Consider the following 21,250-nt stretch of genomic DNA (forward strand, 5'->3'; position numbering starts at 1 on the left):
CAAGAAAAGAAAGAGATATATGATCCGATATACTTATCAGATATAGAATTAGATGATCAGTGGATAACTAAGCAAGAAGAGCCATGCTTACCGGATGACGTGTCTTGTTGGATGTAAATGAATGTTTTGATGTTGATAAGGAACCTAATAACAGAAAAAAGAAGAGATGTATGCAAATTATTTTCTATTTTTTTATTTTTAATTTATTAAATAATTATATTATTTTTTTATTTGACTTTGTTGCTTCTTAAAATATTTTTGTAGGATCAAGAAACTTAAAAATGTTGATAGTAAAGGTAAAAGAAAAGAAAAAATTGTTGAGAAAAATATTGAAGTGATAAAAGAAGATGAAGGTAATGAAGAAAATGAGGAAGAAAAATAGAATCAAAAGATGACTATGCTTAAAGATGATGATGACAGCGGCAATGAAATATTAACCTCGAAGATGATTATAATGACTAAAAATTTTATTTAATATTTTGAATAAATAATAAATTAGTAATACTTTATGTTTACTTTTTAATATATATTTTAAACATAACATTTTAAATTTATCTATATTTTTTGGACATCTTTTTAAATATTTATTGATTAATAGATTAATATACATTTTGATTGTGCTTTTTGTTACTGAATCTTACGATTCAATCACGATTCGAATTAAAACATGAGTTCATGAGTCGAATCTCGATTTGACAACATTGATTGGAGATTTGATCGAAAAATCAGTCCAGATGAATTTATTATGCTTGACTGAAGAAGCAAAATAGAACCATCATTCTCAAGTAGATGTCCAGGAAGTCGAGAAATTCTTGCTAGAAATAAGCTCCCCATCGATGCCCAGGAAATAGATGATAAATTTGCTATTCAAGTTTGCTTTAGGAACCACCTGTCACTCTCAAAAACGAAATTGCCAAAATTTCATTAAATGTGACAGAATGCTGCGGACACTGTAATGTTAGTATTTTAGACAGAGTCACAAGATCATTCATTGCTACATATTTTCGTTGAAAATTCATAACACAAATGAACCATGAAGGGCTTCATCAGCGTCATTTTTGCTATATTGATCCAGCATGAACAGATGTGAGAAGATCAAAGGATTCAAGACCATCAGTTTGCTTGAAATACCACATTGATTACCTCTTTCAAATTCCTGCAACCTAAGATTAAGATGTCCAGATCAAGTGCAGAAAGCAACTTTTCTGCTGCCTTGGGTATGATGCACTTCTTGTAACCCAATTTAGCAACAGCTATTACTCTCTTATCCATTCTTGGTACCTTCAGAAAGAAACACATAATTAAAAGAAATGCTAAATAAATCACATTAGTGCCGCTCTTTTTCTCTATAACACCAGATTATCGATGTACTTCTGATACAAGTTGCAGAATATGTCTAGACTACTGAATGTCAAGCAAACAATATCAGTTTCATTAGAGACTATGGAGTTTGATTTCATTATTCTGGTGACAGATGTTAATTTTGATGCGATATCAAGGCGAGTTTAATACTTTATACAAAAGTTCTTAAAATAGGTGCAGAATATTTCTCTAGTTTTTTATTTTTTATTTTCTTTTAAAGCACAGGGCTTCTTGATGTTATATAGGTTTCACATCAAATGCCATTCGTGACTTCACCAAAGAATGAGAATGCAAAATTGAATTATCTGCTGATTATCAAACAATATTTCTCCTAAATCAGCTGCATCTACAACCAGCAAATGTAGCACTGTCATACACTTTACTAGTCAATGGTCAAGGAAGACTATGTTGATGCAACATATTCTTCCGATTTATTTTGTTCTAATATATAAGCATAAATTTTGAGTAACCATGCCAACCACCACAGGAAGGTATACGTACCGAGCGAAGCTCACCACCAAGGCCAATCTCTCCGATGAATGCAATGTCATGAGGAATGGGAAATTCCATGAAGCTGAAAAATGACAGATAGTACTTTTAACTTGCATTGAAATATATGTGGTAAATCTAAGTATAAAAATTGTGTTCGCCTTGGGGAAAAATATTACTAAGAAATGCATGACAATTCACAAGCAAAGATGTGCTAGATTTACAAGGCCTGGTAGATAAAAATTGTTAAAAAACTTACCAACTCTATCAGGCTGAAACCAATAGAAAACAAGGAACATGATTTGTCAGTTGGAGTGCATGCATCAGTCTAACAAGTCCATTTTAGGTTCCATGTATTGTATTTTGTTCCTCAATATAGGTGGGTAGACATGTCAATGTCAATTTAAACTCATAAGCCAACAAATTTTAAAGAGGCTTCTATCACGTGCAAGAAATGCAACCACCAAAGGTAACACAAAATGAGGTTAATCAATGATCACAAATTAAGGTGAATAAATGTTCTAGACAAGATATGCTGAACCGGTATCGCCAGCCGTATCGGCCGGCCAACGGCATGGTTCGGTACGGTTTCGTACCGTACCGAACTGACGAAGGCAAGCGGACCGATTCGGAAGAAAAAAAGAGAGAAAGAGAGAGAAATAGAGAGAGAGAAAGAGAAAGAAAGAAAAGAGGGAGGGGAAGGAGCCAGCGGGGCCGCCGGACGGCCTCCGACTGGCCGCCGTGATCGTCGGAGGGCGCAGTCCACGCGCGCGGCACCACGGGCATGAAACAGGAGCGTCGCCCCTGTTTCGCAAATTTTTTTAAAAAATCTAGTTTTAAGTGAAGCCGGCAAATAGTTTGCCGGCTTCACGATTTTTTTTTTTTTTTTTAATCCCTTAAGTCGGCAACTAGGTTGCCGGCTTCATAAATTTAAAACAAAAAATAAAATAAAAAATCGAAACAGACGGTCGTCTATTTGAAAAAGAAAAAGGGGGCGAAGCCCGGCTCCGCCCGCTCGACCGCCCTCAAGCCGTCGGCGTCAGCTCGCCGGCCACCGGGGCCCTCGCGACGAAGCGCCGTCCGTCCATAGGTCCCTTGCCCCCCTCCGAGCACTTTCTCTCTCTTTCTCTCTCTTAAAAGCCCTATCAGCGATACGGGGCTCGGAAGCCCTCCGACAGCCGCAGCCGGCCTCCGACGGCTCCCACCTCCCTCCCTCTCATCTCTCTCTCTTTCTCACTTTTTTTCTTTTTTTCTTCCGTACCGCCCGTGTACCGAATTTACCGGCCGAATCGTGTCAGTTTCCGCCGGTCCGATACGATACGGAGTGTACCGGCCGATTCGGCACGGTATGGAAAACTTTGGTTCTAGATAACTTAGGCAATATAAGATTTCGGAGTTACTAGGTTATGCAACAAACGAGGTCAATAATTGTCGGAGAAACTTAGATCAGATGTGGATTTTTTTTTTTAAAAAAAAAAAAGAAAAACACTAAAATGCATCCAAACTAGCCAACTGAGTTCGAACTCAACTGAATATTTTTTCCCAATGATGTCTAATATAGGTTTAGTCTGTTGAAGTGTTATGCCTATAAATGAAAGACAGGTCAAGGCATTCAGCTAGGTCGAATGGAACTCAGCCTACTCAAGCCAAGATACTTGCATACCCAGCAGTAAATGACAAGGATACTTGGATCAATCTCTAAGAGAAAACAGAAATCAACAATGGACAGCTAGGAGGACTTGAGAGGCTCTTTCCATGAATGACGATGCGATGTTGGTCATAAGTGGCGAACCACAATTCTACAATGCACAAGTTAGTTATAGTCAACATATTTGCAACTATGTTCAAATAAATTTCTGGAGTCATTTGATTTCAGCAACATATACAATTCATCCCATAAGAGTAATAGAATTACCATATAATCTCACATTCCTCTCATGGATCCATTAGTCTTCTATATGACATACTGAATTTGGAGCATTTAGCCTTGCACCAAGAGCTTGGAAGCAACAAACAATTATGATAGCTCATGGACATCGAAAATGACAGGCTTGACTTTAATACTCAGTAAGTGCATAACAAGAAGGATTAATCAATTATGTTTATCTTGGGCTTACGAAATCCAATAACAGGTGTGAGGGCTCAGGTACCCTCTCCATATGAAAACATGGCACAAGCCTTCAATTTAATTGAGTAAATGAGGTGGAAAAAGACATAAAAGGGATTACAGGCCATATTTCTTGAAATCTCAGACAGCACAAATCACCTTTGGACAAATTGCAGTACACTACCATACAAATGAGGTTGGAGACAGCAGGTCCAACTCAATAATTGCTTCACTAACCCAGCATATTGTTCAGGAACCTTAGAAGATATATCTTAAATACATTATAGCTAAGAAGCCAAAACCTCTTTCACTGTCATCAAACCAGAATTTTCTGAGAATGCTACTTGACAGCTGCCCAATATGTCCCTTTAATCAAAAAAGTGTAAATCAAACTTTGAATGAGAAGGATGTGGATATACCTGCTGCAAATTGCAGCTGCTACTGCAAGATCTCCTGCAGTCTCTGTCAACTTAAATCCGCTAACAACATTTATAAAGATGGCCTGTGGACAATAAGCAAAATCTCATTACAAGATTTTTTCAAATTGTGACATCAATATGGATGCTATATAATTTCTTCAGGCATCTACAGAAAGATACAACAAAAACTAGAGACAAGCAAATAGGTTTATGAGCAATACAAAACTTCATGCAAATTTTTTTTTTCTTTTTTTTTTTTTTTTTTGCAACTGATTCTGTCAAGGTCAATGGTGGAGAGAGAGAGAGAGAGAGAGAGAAAGAGAGAGCTGTCAGTAATATTAAACAGTCAAAATGTGAAGAATCACAAAATCAGCACACCAAGATAAGCTTAAATATATAATATTTGTTTGATGTGATTTCCTGAAACTAAATATTTATTAAGGTATTATTAGTCTAAATGGTTTATAAAATTGTAAGTATTTTGTAGTTTGTACCACCATTTTTAAATAAACTCGAGCTTCTAAATTCATTTAGACAGTTGTACCCCACTTCCACACACAACAGTGCTGATGCACAATGTCCATAATAGCTAATAAAGATTTCTAGAAATACAAAGTCAGGAGCAGCATTCAAGATAAATAGTGGAGAAGTAAAAAGCAACATAAGTTTCCACAGAAGCTATGAGGATGCTGACAAAAAGAGGTTGCAACACTTGTGTAAATGAGTTCGGAGGTGATCTTATGATGACTTTATAATAATGTTCCAAGTGCCGGCATGATACATGTTCAACCCATGCAGCCCATATTTCTTTACTAAGGTACTTCGGAATGCAGCAAGAGTAACAGAGGATTGAAAAAGTAGAAAAGAGAATATTCTTACATTATCTTGCAGCTTTAGACCTGCCTGCTTCATAAGGACCTTCAAAATAAAAAGTTTCAAGAGTCAGCTACCAAGTACACAGTGACAATGGATTGTAAAATTGTGATCTTACACACAGAAGTTGAATGAAACAACACTCAGTATTATGCTTTATTAATATCTCTTGTAATCAGCAATAATATGAAGCTTTATACAAAAAATAATGTCCTAGAACATTGTATTATATCTAATAGACTCCAGCCATTCAGTGACACATTATTTAAAAAATTGCAAAATTAGTAGACAACCTCACAGAGATTGATGGTTAGGGTGAAGGCTGCATGCCAAAGGAGTGACGACCCCTCTATATATAGAAAGTTTCGGCATACCTTGTTTAGTCAGAATTTTTCTTACATCAGAAGCCTATTTCATAAACAAGCCCTGTGATTATTATTACTTAATGAACCAACCCCGCCCCCCCCCCACAAACCACAAATCATAAGCCCATTCGCACAATCATTTATGAATGAAGACACATTAACAGCCCTAGAAGATTATTAACAATGCTAAATGCTAAATACCCATCTCGTGAGAGACTTTTGCCATTGCGGGTTCGGAGAAGGGTCAAATGTATGCAGTCTTATCCTCACTTGCAAAGAGGTTGTTTCCATATTTCAAATCCACATGGCCTTCCAGTCATAGTGGAGCAACCTTACCATCGCCCTCAAGCTCACCCTCTAAATATCATCTCACAAGATGACCAAAATATCATATTTGGCACTCTTCACAGCTTCCATTGAGATATGTTGCAATCACTAGAACTTCCTTTCGTGCTATTGCTATCATCAAGAATTTCCTCTTCTTACTTCACCACTACCAAGAAAATCTGTGTTACTTGAAACCTCTCTCTTTCCCCACACCCCCTGATTGTGGCCACCAGATCCACCTTCACTGCCCAAGAACCCTGGTAGTGGCCTTCATAATTGTTGTACAAGGACCTCCACTGAGCAGATCTCTAATGGGATCTCCATCGTCACTTTCACATTAGCTATTGCTAATAAAAAACTTCCTGTCATTATCATTGTCAAGCACAACACTCTCAACTCCCATCAATAATTGGACCAGCAGTCACTGTTTTCTTAAGCAAAACAACCTTTATAAGATAAATTTCAACATAAGGTAGACTAGTAGATCCACATACCAGTGAAAGGGGCCAGTTAATATGTTCAAAACATCTTAATCCATTTGCAGCTGTATAGGTAATAACACCGTTCATTATGATGTGAAGACCGCTAGTCAGCCTCTTGTTGACAAACCTTGGGAGGAATTGCCCTAAATCTCACACCAGCCATCCATGTCATTTTTTCAGCTTCAGCTAGAGTGTTCTAATGTTTGATTAATCTAGAAATTATCAGCTATAGCAGCAAGATGGAACACAATCAGAGGACCATACGTGCTTTCAAAACATCCATAATCTAGTTACTTACAGAAATTATCATGCCAGCTCTGTTTTCTTGTAACCCATTAACATGCCTTGTGACCGATGAGCCAGATACACATAACGCCTGCAAAGAGATGTTCAACAAACAAATATTGGAAGAAGCTTCAGATGTCAGTGCAGCAATAACTGTGCAGCAATTAATCAAACACTGACACTTAGTGTATAGCAAATTATTAAAACATTGCTAAAACACTTCTCACATACAGACTAAATGCTGACACCACTTGCCAATCTCAGGCAATGAAACCAGGTTTTGATGTATCCAGATTACAGAAGACTTGAAATCATGAGTCTGCAAACGTTGTTCTTTTTAGCATTTTCTTGAACATACAATTTTTTCGGTTTTTCAAATTATCATCTGATATGCTGAAATAAATTCACCTATCATTCAGGGTTTTCTTGGAATTTCATACAAAAAAAATAACAGCATATTATTTGAGTTTCTATAAAGTTTATTCTGCATGATGGAAGGCAGTAACGTTACAAAATAAGGTCAGGATTCTTACCAGAAAGAGAAGACAGGAGCCAAATGCTGTCTCATATATATATATTTTTTTCTTTTAGCAGTTTAAATACATGGTCTTTTGTAATGCTTGATAAAGCTTGCAACTAGAGAAAGTGATTTAACGGAAAGTATTGAAGTCAAAAACCTTGGCAGCACCCTCTCCATGGCAAATCTCTAATGGAACTTTATTCAGGGGGGAAGATTTATTCAGCACATGCAGGTTACTCTGGCCATCAGAGTCTGGGAAGAATATGTGTGTTCTTGACTTGTTATTCACCAAAAACAGTAATTATGGTGCCTATTTTGAGATAATTTATACATTTTGAGGTTGGTGCATTAAAAATATCAACATCACAAAATTTAAGATTTACTTAAAACATTGATATTTGTTAAATTAGATAGCATATTATGTTAACATATAAATCATTGTGAATATTCCCTGTATAATCCTAAACAGGAAATATATCAAATCCTATTTATGAAATATATCATTAAGAGATCAATAGGTTCATTATACCTAGACCTTTATTGCTTTATATATAGGCCTCTTGTAACATGAAATATATACAATCATTTTTACCTTTATCTATCTCTCTCTCCCCCCTCTTCCTAGTGTTTCTAACAAGGGTTCTCTCTCTAGATCCTATCTTCTACATGATATCAGAGCTGAACTTTCCAAACCAAACTCAGGGAGAGGGGAACTATTTCCCTTCGTCCCAATTTGCCCTTGTTTTCTGTTCTATAGATTCCTGATTTTCCTGTTAATTTAATATCCATTAGCCAATTAACTAAACAATTGCATTGCTCAGTTACCTTTTCTTCTGATTCTGTGGTGGTGCAGGACTTGAAGACAGGGAGAACGATTGGTTCTAGTTTTGAGTCCCACGGTTTGTATCGGCTATCTGGACCACCAGTGTGTACAGTTGCTGCTACGCCTCTTCAAATTCATAGCCGGTTAGGTCATCCTCATCTCCAAAATCTTCAAAAGATGGTGTCTAGTGTATCTAATGTCCGTGAGTTAAATTGTGAGTCGTGTCAGTTAGGAAAGCAGAATCGTAGTCCTTTTCTTAGTCGGTCAAATAAGCATGCTTCAACACCCTTTAGTCATGTTCATTCTAATATTTGGAGATCTAGCAAAATTATTTCTTCTATAAAATTTAACTATTTTATCACTTTTATTGATGATTATTCTCGCATGACTTGAGTGCATTCATTACGTAATCGTCTTGAACTATTTCCAGTTTTTACTATGTTTTATGCTGAAATTAAAAATCAATTTCATACATCCATTAAAATTCTTCGAAGTGATAATGCCCGTGAGTACTTATCTACTAATTTTCAAAACTTTATGACTGCTCATGGGATTCTTCATCAGACATCTTGCGCTTATATGCCTCAACAAAATGAGATAGCAGAGCGCAAGAATCGTCATGTTGTTGACACAGCACGGACACTTCTCATACATATGCATGTACCTGTTCATTTTTGGGATGTCGCTATCCTTACTGCATGTTATCTCATAAATCATATGCTCTCATCCATGTTGCATGATCAAATTTTCTTTTCAATTTTATTTTCTAGGGACTCCCTATATGTCTTACCTCCTAAAGTCTTTGGGTGCACCTATTTTGTCCATCATCTGATCCTATTCATGATAAGTTATCCTCGAGATCCATAAAATATCTTTCTTGGATATTTTCGATCCCAAAAAGGACATAGATGCTACTCTCCTGCTCTTCATTGTGTCTTTATATCATCTAACGTCACGTTCTTTGAGTCCATTCTTTATATTTCTTCTGGATCTAAGTCTATTATCCCTCATGAAAAGTCTGTATCTATTGGGCTGCCTGTATTTCTTCCCATTGGTGACACATCCTCATCACCTGTGCCCATTCCTCCTCTATCTCCATCTAGATTTGATCGATCGAATTTTCAGACATATCAGCATCGTGCACCACCTGAAATCCTTTCTGCTGAGCCCACGGATTCAACACTAGCACCAATCCCTTCTCTGTCAGACAGTCCTACTACACCAGCTCCTTCTGACCTGGATGTTCCTATTGCTCTGCGCAAAGGAACTCGAACAAAACATCCATTGATCGTTTTGTTAGTTATCTTTGTCTCCCAGATATTCTGCCTTTATTTTCTCACTTGCTTCGGTCTCTATTCCTCGTACTATTACAGAGGCACTTGCTCATTCTTACTGGAAGTAGGCGATGGATGATGAGATGTCTACACTGCATGCTTTGGATGCTTGGAATCTTGTTCCACTTCCTCCAGGTAAGTCCATTGTTGGTTGTCGCTGGGTTTATACTGTTAAGTATTCTCCTGATAGACAGGTTGACAGATTGAAGGCTCGACTGGTTACAAAGGATTTCACTCAGATTTTTGGCCAAAATTATCTTAACACATTCTCACCTGTGGCTAAACTCACATCTGTTCGTCTTCCCCTGAGTTTAGCTACTATCTTTCACTGACTTCTTCATCAGCTGGATATTAAGAATGCATTTCTGCATGGTGATCTTCATGAAGAGATTTATATGGAGCAACCTCCTAGGTATGTTGCTCAGAAGGAGTATGTATATCGGCTGAAGAAGTCATTATATGGCCTTCTCAGAAGTACTTCTAATCATTCGATTTTCTATAGGTATTTGGAGTCCGACAAACGCATTCTTTTGATTGTCTATGTAGATAACATTGTTATTACTGGTGATGATAATAATGGCATTACTGCTCTGAAGAGTTATTTACATCAGCAATTTCAGACCAAAAATCTGAGAGAGTTACGATACTTTCTTAGTATTGAGATTGCTCGGTCTCGTCAGGATATAGTTATGAATCAGAGAAAATATATCTTTGCCATATTGGAGAAGACAGATATGTTAAGATCTCGTACTGTTGATACTCCCATGGACCCTAATGTACGACTTGTTCATAGTCGGGGAGCCTTTGTCAGATCCTAGAAGATATCGGAGATTAGTCAGAAAACTAAATTATCTTACAGTCACCAGGCCAGATATATATTTTACTGTTAGTGTCGTCAGCTAGTTTCTCGACTCTCTAACTGTTTATCATTGAGAGGCTATTATTCGCATTCTTAGATATCTAAAGAGTACATCAGGCAAAGGGTTATCTTATCAGGATCGTGGTCATAGCCAGGTAGTTGGATATACAGATGTAGATTGGGCAGGATCTCCCTCAGATAGATGATCTACCTCTGCGTGTTGTATCTTTTTTGTTGGTAATCTAATCTCATGGAAGAGCAAGAAGCAGAGTTGTTGCTCATTCAAATGCTGAGGCGGAATATCGTACTATGGTTTTAACCACATGTGAGCTAGTATAATTAAAGTCTCTGTTTGGGGAGCTTGGGGTTATTCAGTTTGAGCCTATGAAATTGTTCTGTGATAACCAGACTGCTCTTCATATTATCTCGAATCCTGTGTATCATGAGCATACAAATCACATTGAGATACATTGTCATTTTATTCGAAAAAAGCTACACTTTGATATTATTTCTATGACTTTTGTGAGCTCTAACGATCAGCTAGTTAATATGTTTACGAAGTCATTGAGAGGACCGAGGATGAATTATATTTGTAACAAGCTGGGGCTCCATAATATTTACGCTCCAGCTTGAGAGGGAGTGTTAAATTAGATAGCATATTATGTTAACATATAAATCATTGTGAATATTCCCTGTATAATCCTAAATAGAAAATATATCAAATCCTATTTAGGAAATATATCATTAGGACATCAATAGATTCATTGTACCTAGATATTTATTGTTCTACATATAGAGCCTCTTGTAACATGAAATACATACAATCATTTTTATCTTTACCTATCTCTCTCTCCCCCCTCTTCCTAGTGTTTCTAACAAGGGTCCTCTCTCTAGATCCTATCTTCTACAGCATTCATTAAATTAAAAAAGAAGGATTTCCCACGCCCTTGACCCAGAGATAAATCCAAGAGATATTCAGAGCCTCTTCTATTTTAGAAGTAGGATATATAAAACAAGTATCCAAGAAAAAATGAACCATCAAGTTGCCCATTGATATCCAAAGTATATTTTTCGTGAAAAATTAAATGTTTTTAGCTCACACAATTGGAAGACAAATACAAGGGATTTAATCCTATGAGAGGCTCCCCAAGAATTTCAAGGTTTATTATTAGATACAAATAGATCTAAATGTGATAAGACAACATAAAACTATACAAGTACAACATACTATAGAGAATGTAAAGTTATAAGGGAGAATTACTAAAATATGAATAAGGAGAGTCCTAATACAGTCAATAGGCTGGAATAGATCAGATCCCATTCTAGCATAAGCAAACTCCCCTGTATTTCAAGAGTGAACACAATAAATACGCTTCTTCCAAAAATAGCCTTACTCCTAAAATAAGGCCAAAGTTTCTAGTCTTGGATATGAGGCTTACCACTCTTTGGTCTAATTTTACCAGTCAAGGGTACATAATTACCAGTTTAATGTCCCAAAGATAACAGTCTTGGAACAATCATTACTAGTTCATGCTCCAAAGTAACAAGACCTAGGTAGTAGGTAGTACGAGCTTACTAGTCACTTTGCCCAATGCTACCAGTCCTCGGAACCAACTTTTTTGGTTAGCAACGGCCAAACTTATTAGTCCTTTTGTTCTGGTTTTTCCAGTCAAGGGCGCCAAGTTTATCAATCCTCAGCCCTGAAGTCACAATTCAGCATTGCCAAATTAACCAGTTTAACATTCCAAAAATAACGGTATTGGGAATCACTATTACTAATCTCATGCCACAGAGTTGCCAGTCCTGGGTATTAAGCTCACCAGTCATTTGCCCAATTGTACCAGTCCTGTGTACCAGCATTTCTGATCATATTCAAATTGCACAACCACTAAGATTTTGATTGCAGGAATTTCCTAAAATTAGAATCATGGAGGATTTCAGTCCGTTGATATTTGAAACACCAAGTAAATTTCATTTACAAAAACCAAGAAAACATTAAAATTGTTGTTAGATTTGGATGGAGAAGAACTTACTCGCCCTCTTCTATACTCTCCTCCATCCACCCTGTCATACAAAACCAAAAAGCACATAACCAAAACTTATCTCAAGCCTTTGCAACATAATCCACACCTCGATCACCACCTCCCTGCATGTGCTGCCTTCGGAGGAAACATAGGTACCTAATTCCCCATAGTTATACAAAATCTGGCCACGGAAGTTCAATGGCTAGCACTTCTCTCCCGTGATGACAGACATCTTCCATACAGCCTTCTCATCAACCTTGGCACCTTTCATGATATCATCTTAACCACACCCATGGCCTTGCCACTGATAGAGTTGTGATGGAGAGAGAGCATGGATTCTCTCTGCTCATGGAATTCCAATGGGCTAGGCAGAGAGGGATATTTGCAAATAGGACAATAATGGGAAGAAGAGGGTACCATGGGCATTGAAATTCCCATGATTCACCTAATTGGAATTTTGTTCACTCTTTTGAGATATAGGGGACTCGCCTAAGATCGAATGGGATTTGACCCATTCCCACCAATTGACTGTCATAAGGAGTTCCCTATACATGTTTTATAATTCTCCCAAATATATAAATATGACATGCATACACATTAACTTGTGAAAGAGTATATACAGAATACATATAACAAAAGAATATACCATATGCTGAAAAAGAAACAGATTTAGGATAAAAAAATTGAACAAATATCTTAATGTAGATGGCAATGAATTATTGCTATTATCCAATTTCCAGTTCACTAGATAGAGTGGCTCTCACAGAAGGATGGATTTGTTGTCATGACAAGACAAATTAGCTTACCAGACCTAAAAGTGCAATAAAATCCTTCATAATTGAAGTAACCTTTATAACTAACAGCACATAATGTAAATCAAGTTATGGGATGGTTGACTGCTAAAGTCACAACCAATGATAAAATCTACCTCATCTATCAAAGATAGAACTAAATAATGGTGCAAAACCGATGAATTCATCACAAGGCAAAAAGTTCATTTAAACAAGAAGCACTTGGACAGGTAAGGTTACATATACAAAACAAAACCCCTACACAGATGAGATACGCTATTTTTAGATCTTTTAGAATATTGCTAAAATACTAAACTAAAAAGAAATATCCTATAAAAGACACAATCATGGGATACAAAATTTCAGTTTTTTCCAGAGAAAATCATGGTAATAAAAAGACATACCTGAATTTCAACAAGAAAAGCCCGAGAACCATCTACAATCACGGCAACTGCAAGGCCAGCTAAGATCTCAGAATCAAAGTTATGCTCGCTTAAGAACATTTCACTGGGATTTGAGACAACTTGCAGACCAGACTCAGACATTTCAAACACCCCAAGCTGATTTGCAGAAAAATTCAGTATGAGTTCTTAAATAACTGTTGCTGCTTAAATGGTTGGCTAAAGTATTTGCAATTGTTAGAAAACAAGTCTATAATCAAAACAAGATAATAATATAGCCTCATGTGAAAGGCTTAGCTAGAAAACTCAAACAGAAAAAAGAAAATCATGGATGTTTTTTTCTTAAATTACATAAGTGATCAGATGGCTTGAGTCCTGTAGGCTAGATAAGGTTATACAAAACATAAGCAAATTCCTGACTTGGCATAATGTAAGCTATACAGACAAAGGGTTTCAAATCTCTAGGATATCTGCTAGAAACTTTGAAGATTTGAGATAACCTAATGGTATATATCGTCCATTTGGCCCAGCAAAAGACTGCATCTGCTTTTGATTTAAAACAGAAATTGGCGACTCAATGGAATTATCAACTTGTTAAATAATACACAAGATCCATAAGTGTCATGTTTTCAAAGGTACACCTACATCAAAATATCAAAATATCAAAAATTAATTTTTACTTTTAGCTAATATAGCCTCTAATAGGAGGTACCAATCAACCTATATTAAGCACTAACAGCCTAATTAATCTAAGAATTATTTCAAAGTTGGACTATATTTGAGAAGCAACTAATATGCTGAAAATTAATTAATTTGTTGTCAAATGAATAACAGATAAAATTCAAGATCCTCAACATAATATGAATCTTTGAAAGCTAACATCTTTATTTTTCTATTATTTTTATGCAAAAAGACATTTTTAATAAAAATAAAATAAATATCAAAAGATAAAAAAAAGCTATACACATCTGACAAACATCTATGATACATCTCAAAGGCTGCAAAGATACAAAAATTGGAATGATTTCTCTGTATGTTTTTCAGTTTCTGCCTAATTGGATGTAACAAAAAAAAAGGAAGAAGAAAATTTCTAGATTGAACCTCCTGCTCAACCTTCTATTCTCAGCATCTCATTCTTCTCTACTCTCTTCCTCCTGTCTTACCTTGAAAAATGGAGAGAATAGGGCATCAGGCCCTTTCTGTTTTAAGAATTAAGGCACTGAACCCATAAGGACCAATTCATGCTGGGTAGTGTACAAAAACATACCACGCAATTCAGTATGGTACTGTATGCCTTGCTCTTAACACCACTCCAATAAATTTTATATTTTGGATTTCTCATCCATTTTGTCCTTAAACTTATTTGCATTCCTTGAAGGAAAGAAGACTAAATCAAGCATGGTACATGAGAATACAGACTTAAAAAGTACATCACAAGGGAACAAGAAATAGCATATGATACCTCATCTGTTGAACCAAAGCGGTTCTTCACAGATCGCAACAACCGATAGGATGAGTACCTCTCCCCCTGAAAAGAGAATAGTTTGCAACAATTAGTCTGTAATCTCAAAAGACAAGGGACTATTAAAATTCATTTAAGCAAAATATTTTTTTTTAAAAAAAAAAAAGACATCAAAAGCTTTTCCACAATCTATATATACGTGTGCTACAGATCCTTCCAAGTACTGGCAATTGTAATGCATATCTCCCTTTATTCTGAAATAAGTGGGATTACCTAGCAACCCTAAATTTCACATTCAGAGAGTGTAGAATTCACTTTAACAGAATGCACACCAAATAGAATTTCATGTTAAAATGTCAAGAATGGAACCATGGGCACATCTTCCTCTAAATCAAGAAGAAGTGGTTAAATTTTACATTTAGAAAGCACAGAATTTGCTTTGAGAGAATGCATGTAAAGTAGAATTTCATGCTGTACTGCCATGAATGGAACCACAGGCTTCTGGAAATTTTCATTCCGCTATTTATTACTCATACAGTTAGAAAACAACCAAAAAAAAATCACAGTAGTATTTAGTTGAAACTGATCATTTTAACCACAATATTTTGCTAATAAAAATAGTTAATGCAGGCAACATAGTTTAACTGAAAGTAGTTGCTTTAAATTCATAAAGGCAAAATTTAAAACAAAAAGTTCTTGATTGCTTGGACTTCTTTTTTACTCTCATGTGGTATGCTCTTTGTATTTAATTCACATGATATGCTCATAGTGTGAAACAAATAAAGTGACAAGGTTGGTGCGTGCCTCCTGACATCAACTCTGACATGAAGAAAACCCAATAGATATATCTCCGAGGACATTTGAGTTCAAAGACTATACTATAGTTAAGAAATGGTTAGGGGTTGCAGTAAGAGTGGAAGTGAGATTAGCAGTTGAGCAGGTGATGGTAGACTTTCATGATTGGGGAATAACATGAGCTCAGTATCAAGCACAATTCGGAATATGGCAATTATTTAGTGACTATAATTATCTAGAAATTTAAGACCAAAAAAAAAAATGAAGAATGGAGTTCTATATAAACCTGTTATCAAATTGAAGAATAGAAAGGAAAAAATAGAAAAACTCTCATGGACCTGAATTTATTGCTTATTTGCTAGCAACAGGCCAAACATTTCCAACAACCAAACAAAGCATGAAACAGTTATGGTACATTGTTATTCATTAGCACCGATTCCTTTTTATATACGCAGCATTTAGATGACAAAAAGCAGATATAACAGTTGCTGATGACCTTAGTGGATATAAGCAGGCACTTCGAAATTCAATATAGAGTAGAGTGTGCCCTCCAAATCTACTTCTACTATACACTGGGAAAGTCGTGAGGATGCATGATGTGGCCAGCCTCAACGTTTCACTTCTTTTCTGAAAATTTATTAGGGCACTTCTTGACAGCACATCCCAAGTAAAACTGCATTTGTGTTTCTGGGAGCTCGCATGCTTTTCACTCTTCCCCCCCGAGACCCATCATTTTTTTTTACCTCAAACTTCTTCTGTGGTGTCTGTGGAATTCTTTTTCTAGCAAGCAAAAGGGGTCTCTACCAAGTGGGCACATGCATCTATTTCCTTTCCCATCCTGGCCCCACCACAACACTGAATTTTTTACAGAACAAAAGAACTCTGTTTCCTCCATTTCCAATGCAGTTCTCTTGCTCATAAAAAACTAAAGATTAAAGCACAAGCCCCGACCCCACCACTCACTCATTTGTAAAAAAAAAAAAAAAAACTCCCACATTCCCAAGCCTCAATGAAAAAAAATAATATGAAAATTTTGTATGTGCGTTGCATCTCACATGCAGATCTCTACTATTGATAAGTCAAGTTTAATAGGAATAGTTGCTGTTTAAATCACCAGTGCAGCTGAAGTCATGAGATATACCTATGGCTATTATATCCTTACAGATGTCAACATTGTGTGACAATAGGATGCTGTTAGTTTCATGATGCTGCCTTTTTTTTTTTCCTTTGCCAAATATGCATGCGGCATCACTATAAAAAATGGAAATGATGCATCACAAGCATCTCATATCTATTGCAATTGCTTATCTGAATATAGCACTTAAAATCTTCAAAAGCTCCAAAAAGCAAGTCATGTTTATGCAGTTCTTATTGCAAGTATAAATGATCATAATCATAATCAGAGTCATCTAGCTTTTTCCCAACTACTTGAGGTCAGCTTTACAAATCCCCATTCGCCAAATATTGCAAATATACATGATAAACCTGTTTAAAGAAATAAGAGACAAACCTCCATATATAAAACAGCATCCACAATATGCTCCAAAATACGAGGTCCAGCGATATCTCCTGATTTTGTAACGTGTCCAATCTAATACAATTGAAGATGATAGACATGATCAACACAAATGAGGTGAAGAAGACGGACAATATTTATAAAACTGATGGATTGAAAGACCCAATGAAAGGATATACAGTTCCATAGATTTAACAATCATGGAACACTTACATGTATCTAATACCAATATCACGCAAGTATGTAAAATCATCACATGTATACTGCATGGAGTTATAAATAGGTAATTATGATATTGCCATCTGCATCTGCAGCTAAACGTATATCACACAATTTGCAGACAAAAACTTCTTTGGACAAGTGCACTCATTCCATGAGGATCACCTAAGTTTAAAAAAGTATTGTACTTGCTCAGAAGCAAATTGACAAATGCATTTGTCACACTCATGCGGCTGTTAGGAACAAACTCTACCCTTTCACGTAGTTAATATTTCCATCAATCCATCAATTAGACCTAGAAGTTTTTGCATTATCTGTAGTTTTATAAAGAGAACTAATGGAATAATTCATAAAATTTGATATACCTCTCTCCATCAATTAGACCTAGAAGCTTCCAACACTTGCAAATTGATTGTTTCTTCAAGATATAGATTATCAAGTAATCTCTTACATAAGATGCTCGGAGCTTATGTTACTGCTTACAAATCGATACCGCTTAGAATAGGCTTTTGTTTTAAGCCTATCTGGTCCTCCACCCCTAATACATATAAAAATCTATTGTTAGAGGCGATAGGGGTTGATAGGTCTTTCTGGAGTCGTAAGCTGAGTCTGTGGCATACCTTACCAATAGAGGCTACGCTTTGCTTACTCTGTATAGTCCAGAGGACCTTCGTGAGATCGCTAGTTCTGATTTTCGTATCTCTATCACGATATTCATAACCTTGAAAAAAAAAAAATTCTTGCAATCGTTCTAAAAGGAATAGTTTGTTTTCAGTGTTCTTCATGAAAATAGAAAGTGAACAAATTTTTTATTGTATGAGGGTCAATAAATTCAAAGTTGTTCATGTAACCAAAGTTTTTAGATTCTGTCACTTAAAGATAAGCACATATTATATGAAACACATAAATTTCCAAGTTTTGGCGATACTACAACCCAACCACCTAATGCATCGGCTTTAGATATAATTCTGTTTTCTCATTTTATTCCCGCACAACAGCTTATGAATAAATTACGACTTAAATTCTACCCAAATAATGTTGACGATTTTCATTGATGCCCTTCTCTAGACTTTATATGAATTTTTTGTTCATTTACCTAAACTTTCATTAACTTTTGAATTTTTGCAAAATTGAAAGTTCTATACCTATTGCATTTCAATAAATGTGGTTTTACACTCATTTCCTAGTCAGATTCAGATTTCGTGATAGCCCCAACGGAGGTCAATCTAAGAAAAGATGTGGACTTCTATAAGCTGGTCCAACATATCATCCAACCTATGGATGGAAAATCAGAATTTTACCATGATCTGATGGCATGGTGGTCCATGCACATTCTCTAGGTTTCATCCTTCTTTTAAGCGAGCAGGTCAGGCACGACACAGGAACTTAGGCTCTCCTTGATCAAGCTTTTTCACAACAGCTCATTAACTTGCCTTTGTAGCTCCTCATGCTCCTCTAGCACCATGTGATAGTGTGGAAGATTTGCCAAGTTGGCACCAGGTAAGAGGTCCATTTCATGCTAGATGTCATGCTTAGGGGGCAAAGCTCTGAAGAGCTTTTTAGGCAGCATATCATCAAACTTCCCAAGGAGTGGCTTCATGTATCAAGCATTGGAGTAACACTAGCCTCTTTGTTGTGGATAACAATGTAGATGCAACCTAAGCTCTTTAAGGGTTCCTCCTTTAATGAGGAAGCCTTTGATAGTAAGGAGACTCCTTCATGGGTCGGAGCACAATCTTTTCTCCATCTTCATGGAAAGAGTATGTACTGTATCTTCCATATGGATCACTCCTCAACCAAGGGTGACCCAATAATATATTGCAAGCATCCATTGGTGTTACGTCACACAATACCCTGTCAATATTAGTCACCAATATGGAAATTGATAAGACAGTATTTGGAGATGGTCACCTAATTGTTTTTTTTTTTTTTTTGTGGTAACTAGACAATTTTGTATGGCCGAGGATGTTTCTCTACCTTTAGATTGAGCTTGTCAATAACCTCTTGAGATCCAATATTTTTGCACAACCCCGCTATCAATGATGCATTGAAGACACAACGACCAGTGGTGCAACAAGTGTGAAAAGTGTTGGTTCGAAGCCAATCCTCTTCTTCAGCTTTATTTGCATACATCATTTGCCACACGATAAGGCTTTGGCCTCAATATGCTTCAAGCACGATGGTGGGTACACCATTTGGTTCATCATTGTATATGGGTTCACCAACCCTTGTTGATTGACATCATGATCATCATACTCGCCATCCCCTTCATCATCAGCAGAGACACTCAAAAGTGTGATGCCATGGATCTCCACAAGTGTAGCAAGACTACAGAAGTATGCATGTCACGTGGTATAGTTCATGAGGAATCACCTCACCCAAAGACCACGATTTGTTGGTTGGGTGGCTGGTGATCTCCTTACAATGCTAGACCGACCAATTGCTATATCCTTAAAGGAGGAAGGGGTGGCATGAATTATGACATGTGCATCGATGGATCCCCTTCTTGCCATTTTGGGTTCATCTCAGCTTCTCTGTATACAACATCTTTTGATAGGTGTCATTCACATGCCACATGATGTGACAAACAATCACATCATATATCAAAACCCATAAGCCATTTGAGATATGGGCTACATAAGTTCCTTCACCTTCATGCGTGCATGCCAAAGCAGATTTGATAAAGTCCTCCGTGTAATCATTGATGCTCCTTTCACCCTAAGATTCATATAAGATTGATAGAAAGAGAGAGAGTGATCTACAAAAAGGAAGTGGGGATGTAGATGCTTCTCTATCTTTGGTCAATTAATAGTCTTCAATTTTTAATGCTCAAGAACGTCTGATATTCTCCCACCATATAGATGCATAGCCTTGTAATTTCAAGTCGCACTCTTCACCTTCTTGTTGTTGGGGACATCCATAGCTTCAAAAAACCTCTCAATGGTGATGATCCAATTGAGAAAGTCTTATGGATTGAGCCTCTTGTGACACTCAGGAAGCTTGGCTTTGGTGCCAAAAAGCCTACACAATCCTACAAGACTCTTCAAGTGAGGGATGATGAACCAACTCTTGATTTAGAATATGACGGCAAAAAGGGTAGATGAGGTACTCAGATGATGCATTTGATGTCATATCATCCTCCCAGTCTAATCCTCTAAGGCAACGATCAACTGCACAATCACGCTCCACCTACAGTACTACCATCCATTCTTGCAACCATGGGATCTTCATGTCTCTTGAATCGATCTTCAGCCTGGGGCATTGCAGGCACATTGGCAAACCATGGCTTTAAAATTGATGTGGAACACTACAGGCAAATTGAACCTACTTTGATACTAAAAATAGTGCACATAGTGATTTTTCTCCTTGAGGAAGAAGATTTACACCACAATGAAGTAGCAAAATAGGAGGAAGAAGCAACAATAAAGAACTCTCAATTTCATTGAAAAATGGAGAAGAAAACTAGAATTTTGATTTAACCCAGGATGCCCTTTACAATGGCTAGGCACCGCTACTTATAGTTGGAGAACCCCTTAAACCTACCAACAAATATGCCTATATTCATTTCTCACTGAAAAGGTAAAAGAGTTTTGCAAATAAGGAAGAAAAGAATTTTCCCATAATATGCTAAGAACTGATTTGGTGCAAATCTGGAAATTGATTGCAGGAATAAAGAATATTCCCCATAATATCCCTCTTGATCGGATAAGATTTCTGACTAATCTTGATGTCAGGCCCTTCCAAATCTGTCTAGATTTTATTGGTGCCAGTATTATTTAGTTAGATCTCTAGTATTA

The 21,250-nt window shown here is 36.6% G+C and overlaps 1 protein-coding gene across 1 annotated transcript in view; it reads right to left on the bottom strand.

Moving 5' to 3' along the window:
* Window positions 1-892: 892 nt before the first annotated feature.
* The window catches only part of LOC105040500 (uncharacterized), a 45,946-nt gene continuing 25,588 nt past the window's right edge, over window positions 893-21,250 (bottom strand). Inside the window, exons 8-15 of the mRNA XM_073254685.1 lie at window positions 17,229-17,309; window positions 14,924-14,989; window positions 13,465-13,620; window positions 6,723-6,800; window positions 5,257-5,295; window positions 4,378-4,460; window positions 1,864-1,936; window positions 893-1,281 (exon numbers count right to left, since the gene is read on the bottom strand). Of these exons, the coding sequence (XP_073110786.1) occupies window positions 1,114-1,281; window positions 1,864-1,936; window positions 4,378-4,460; window positions 5,257-5,295; window positions 6,723-6,800; window positions 13,465-13,620; window positions 14,924-14,989; window positions 17,229-17,309 (744 nt within the window). The 3' untranslated portion in view covers window positions 893-1,113. The remainder of the gene's footprint in view (window positions 1,282-1,863; window positions 1,937-4,377; window positions 4,461-5,256; window positions 5,296-6,722; window positions 6,801-13,464; window positions 13,621-14,923; window positions 14,990-17,228; window positions 17,310-21,250) is intronic.

Source organism: Elaeis guineensis, chromosome 3, assembly GCF_000442705.2.
Source record: "Elaeis guineensis isolate ETL-2024a chromosome 3, EG11, whole genome shotgun sequence".
Taxonomy (NCBI): Eukaryota; Viridiplantae; Streptophyta; class Magnoliopsida; order Arecales; family Arecaceae; genus Elaeis; species Elaeis guineensis.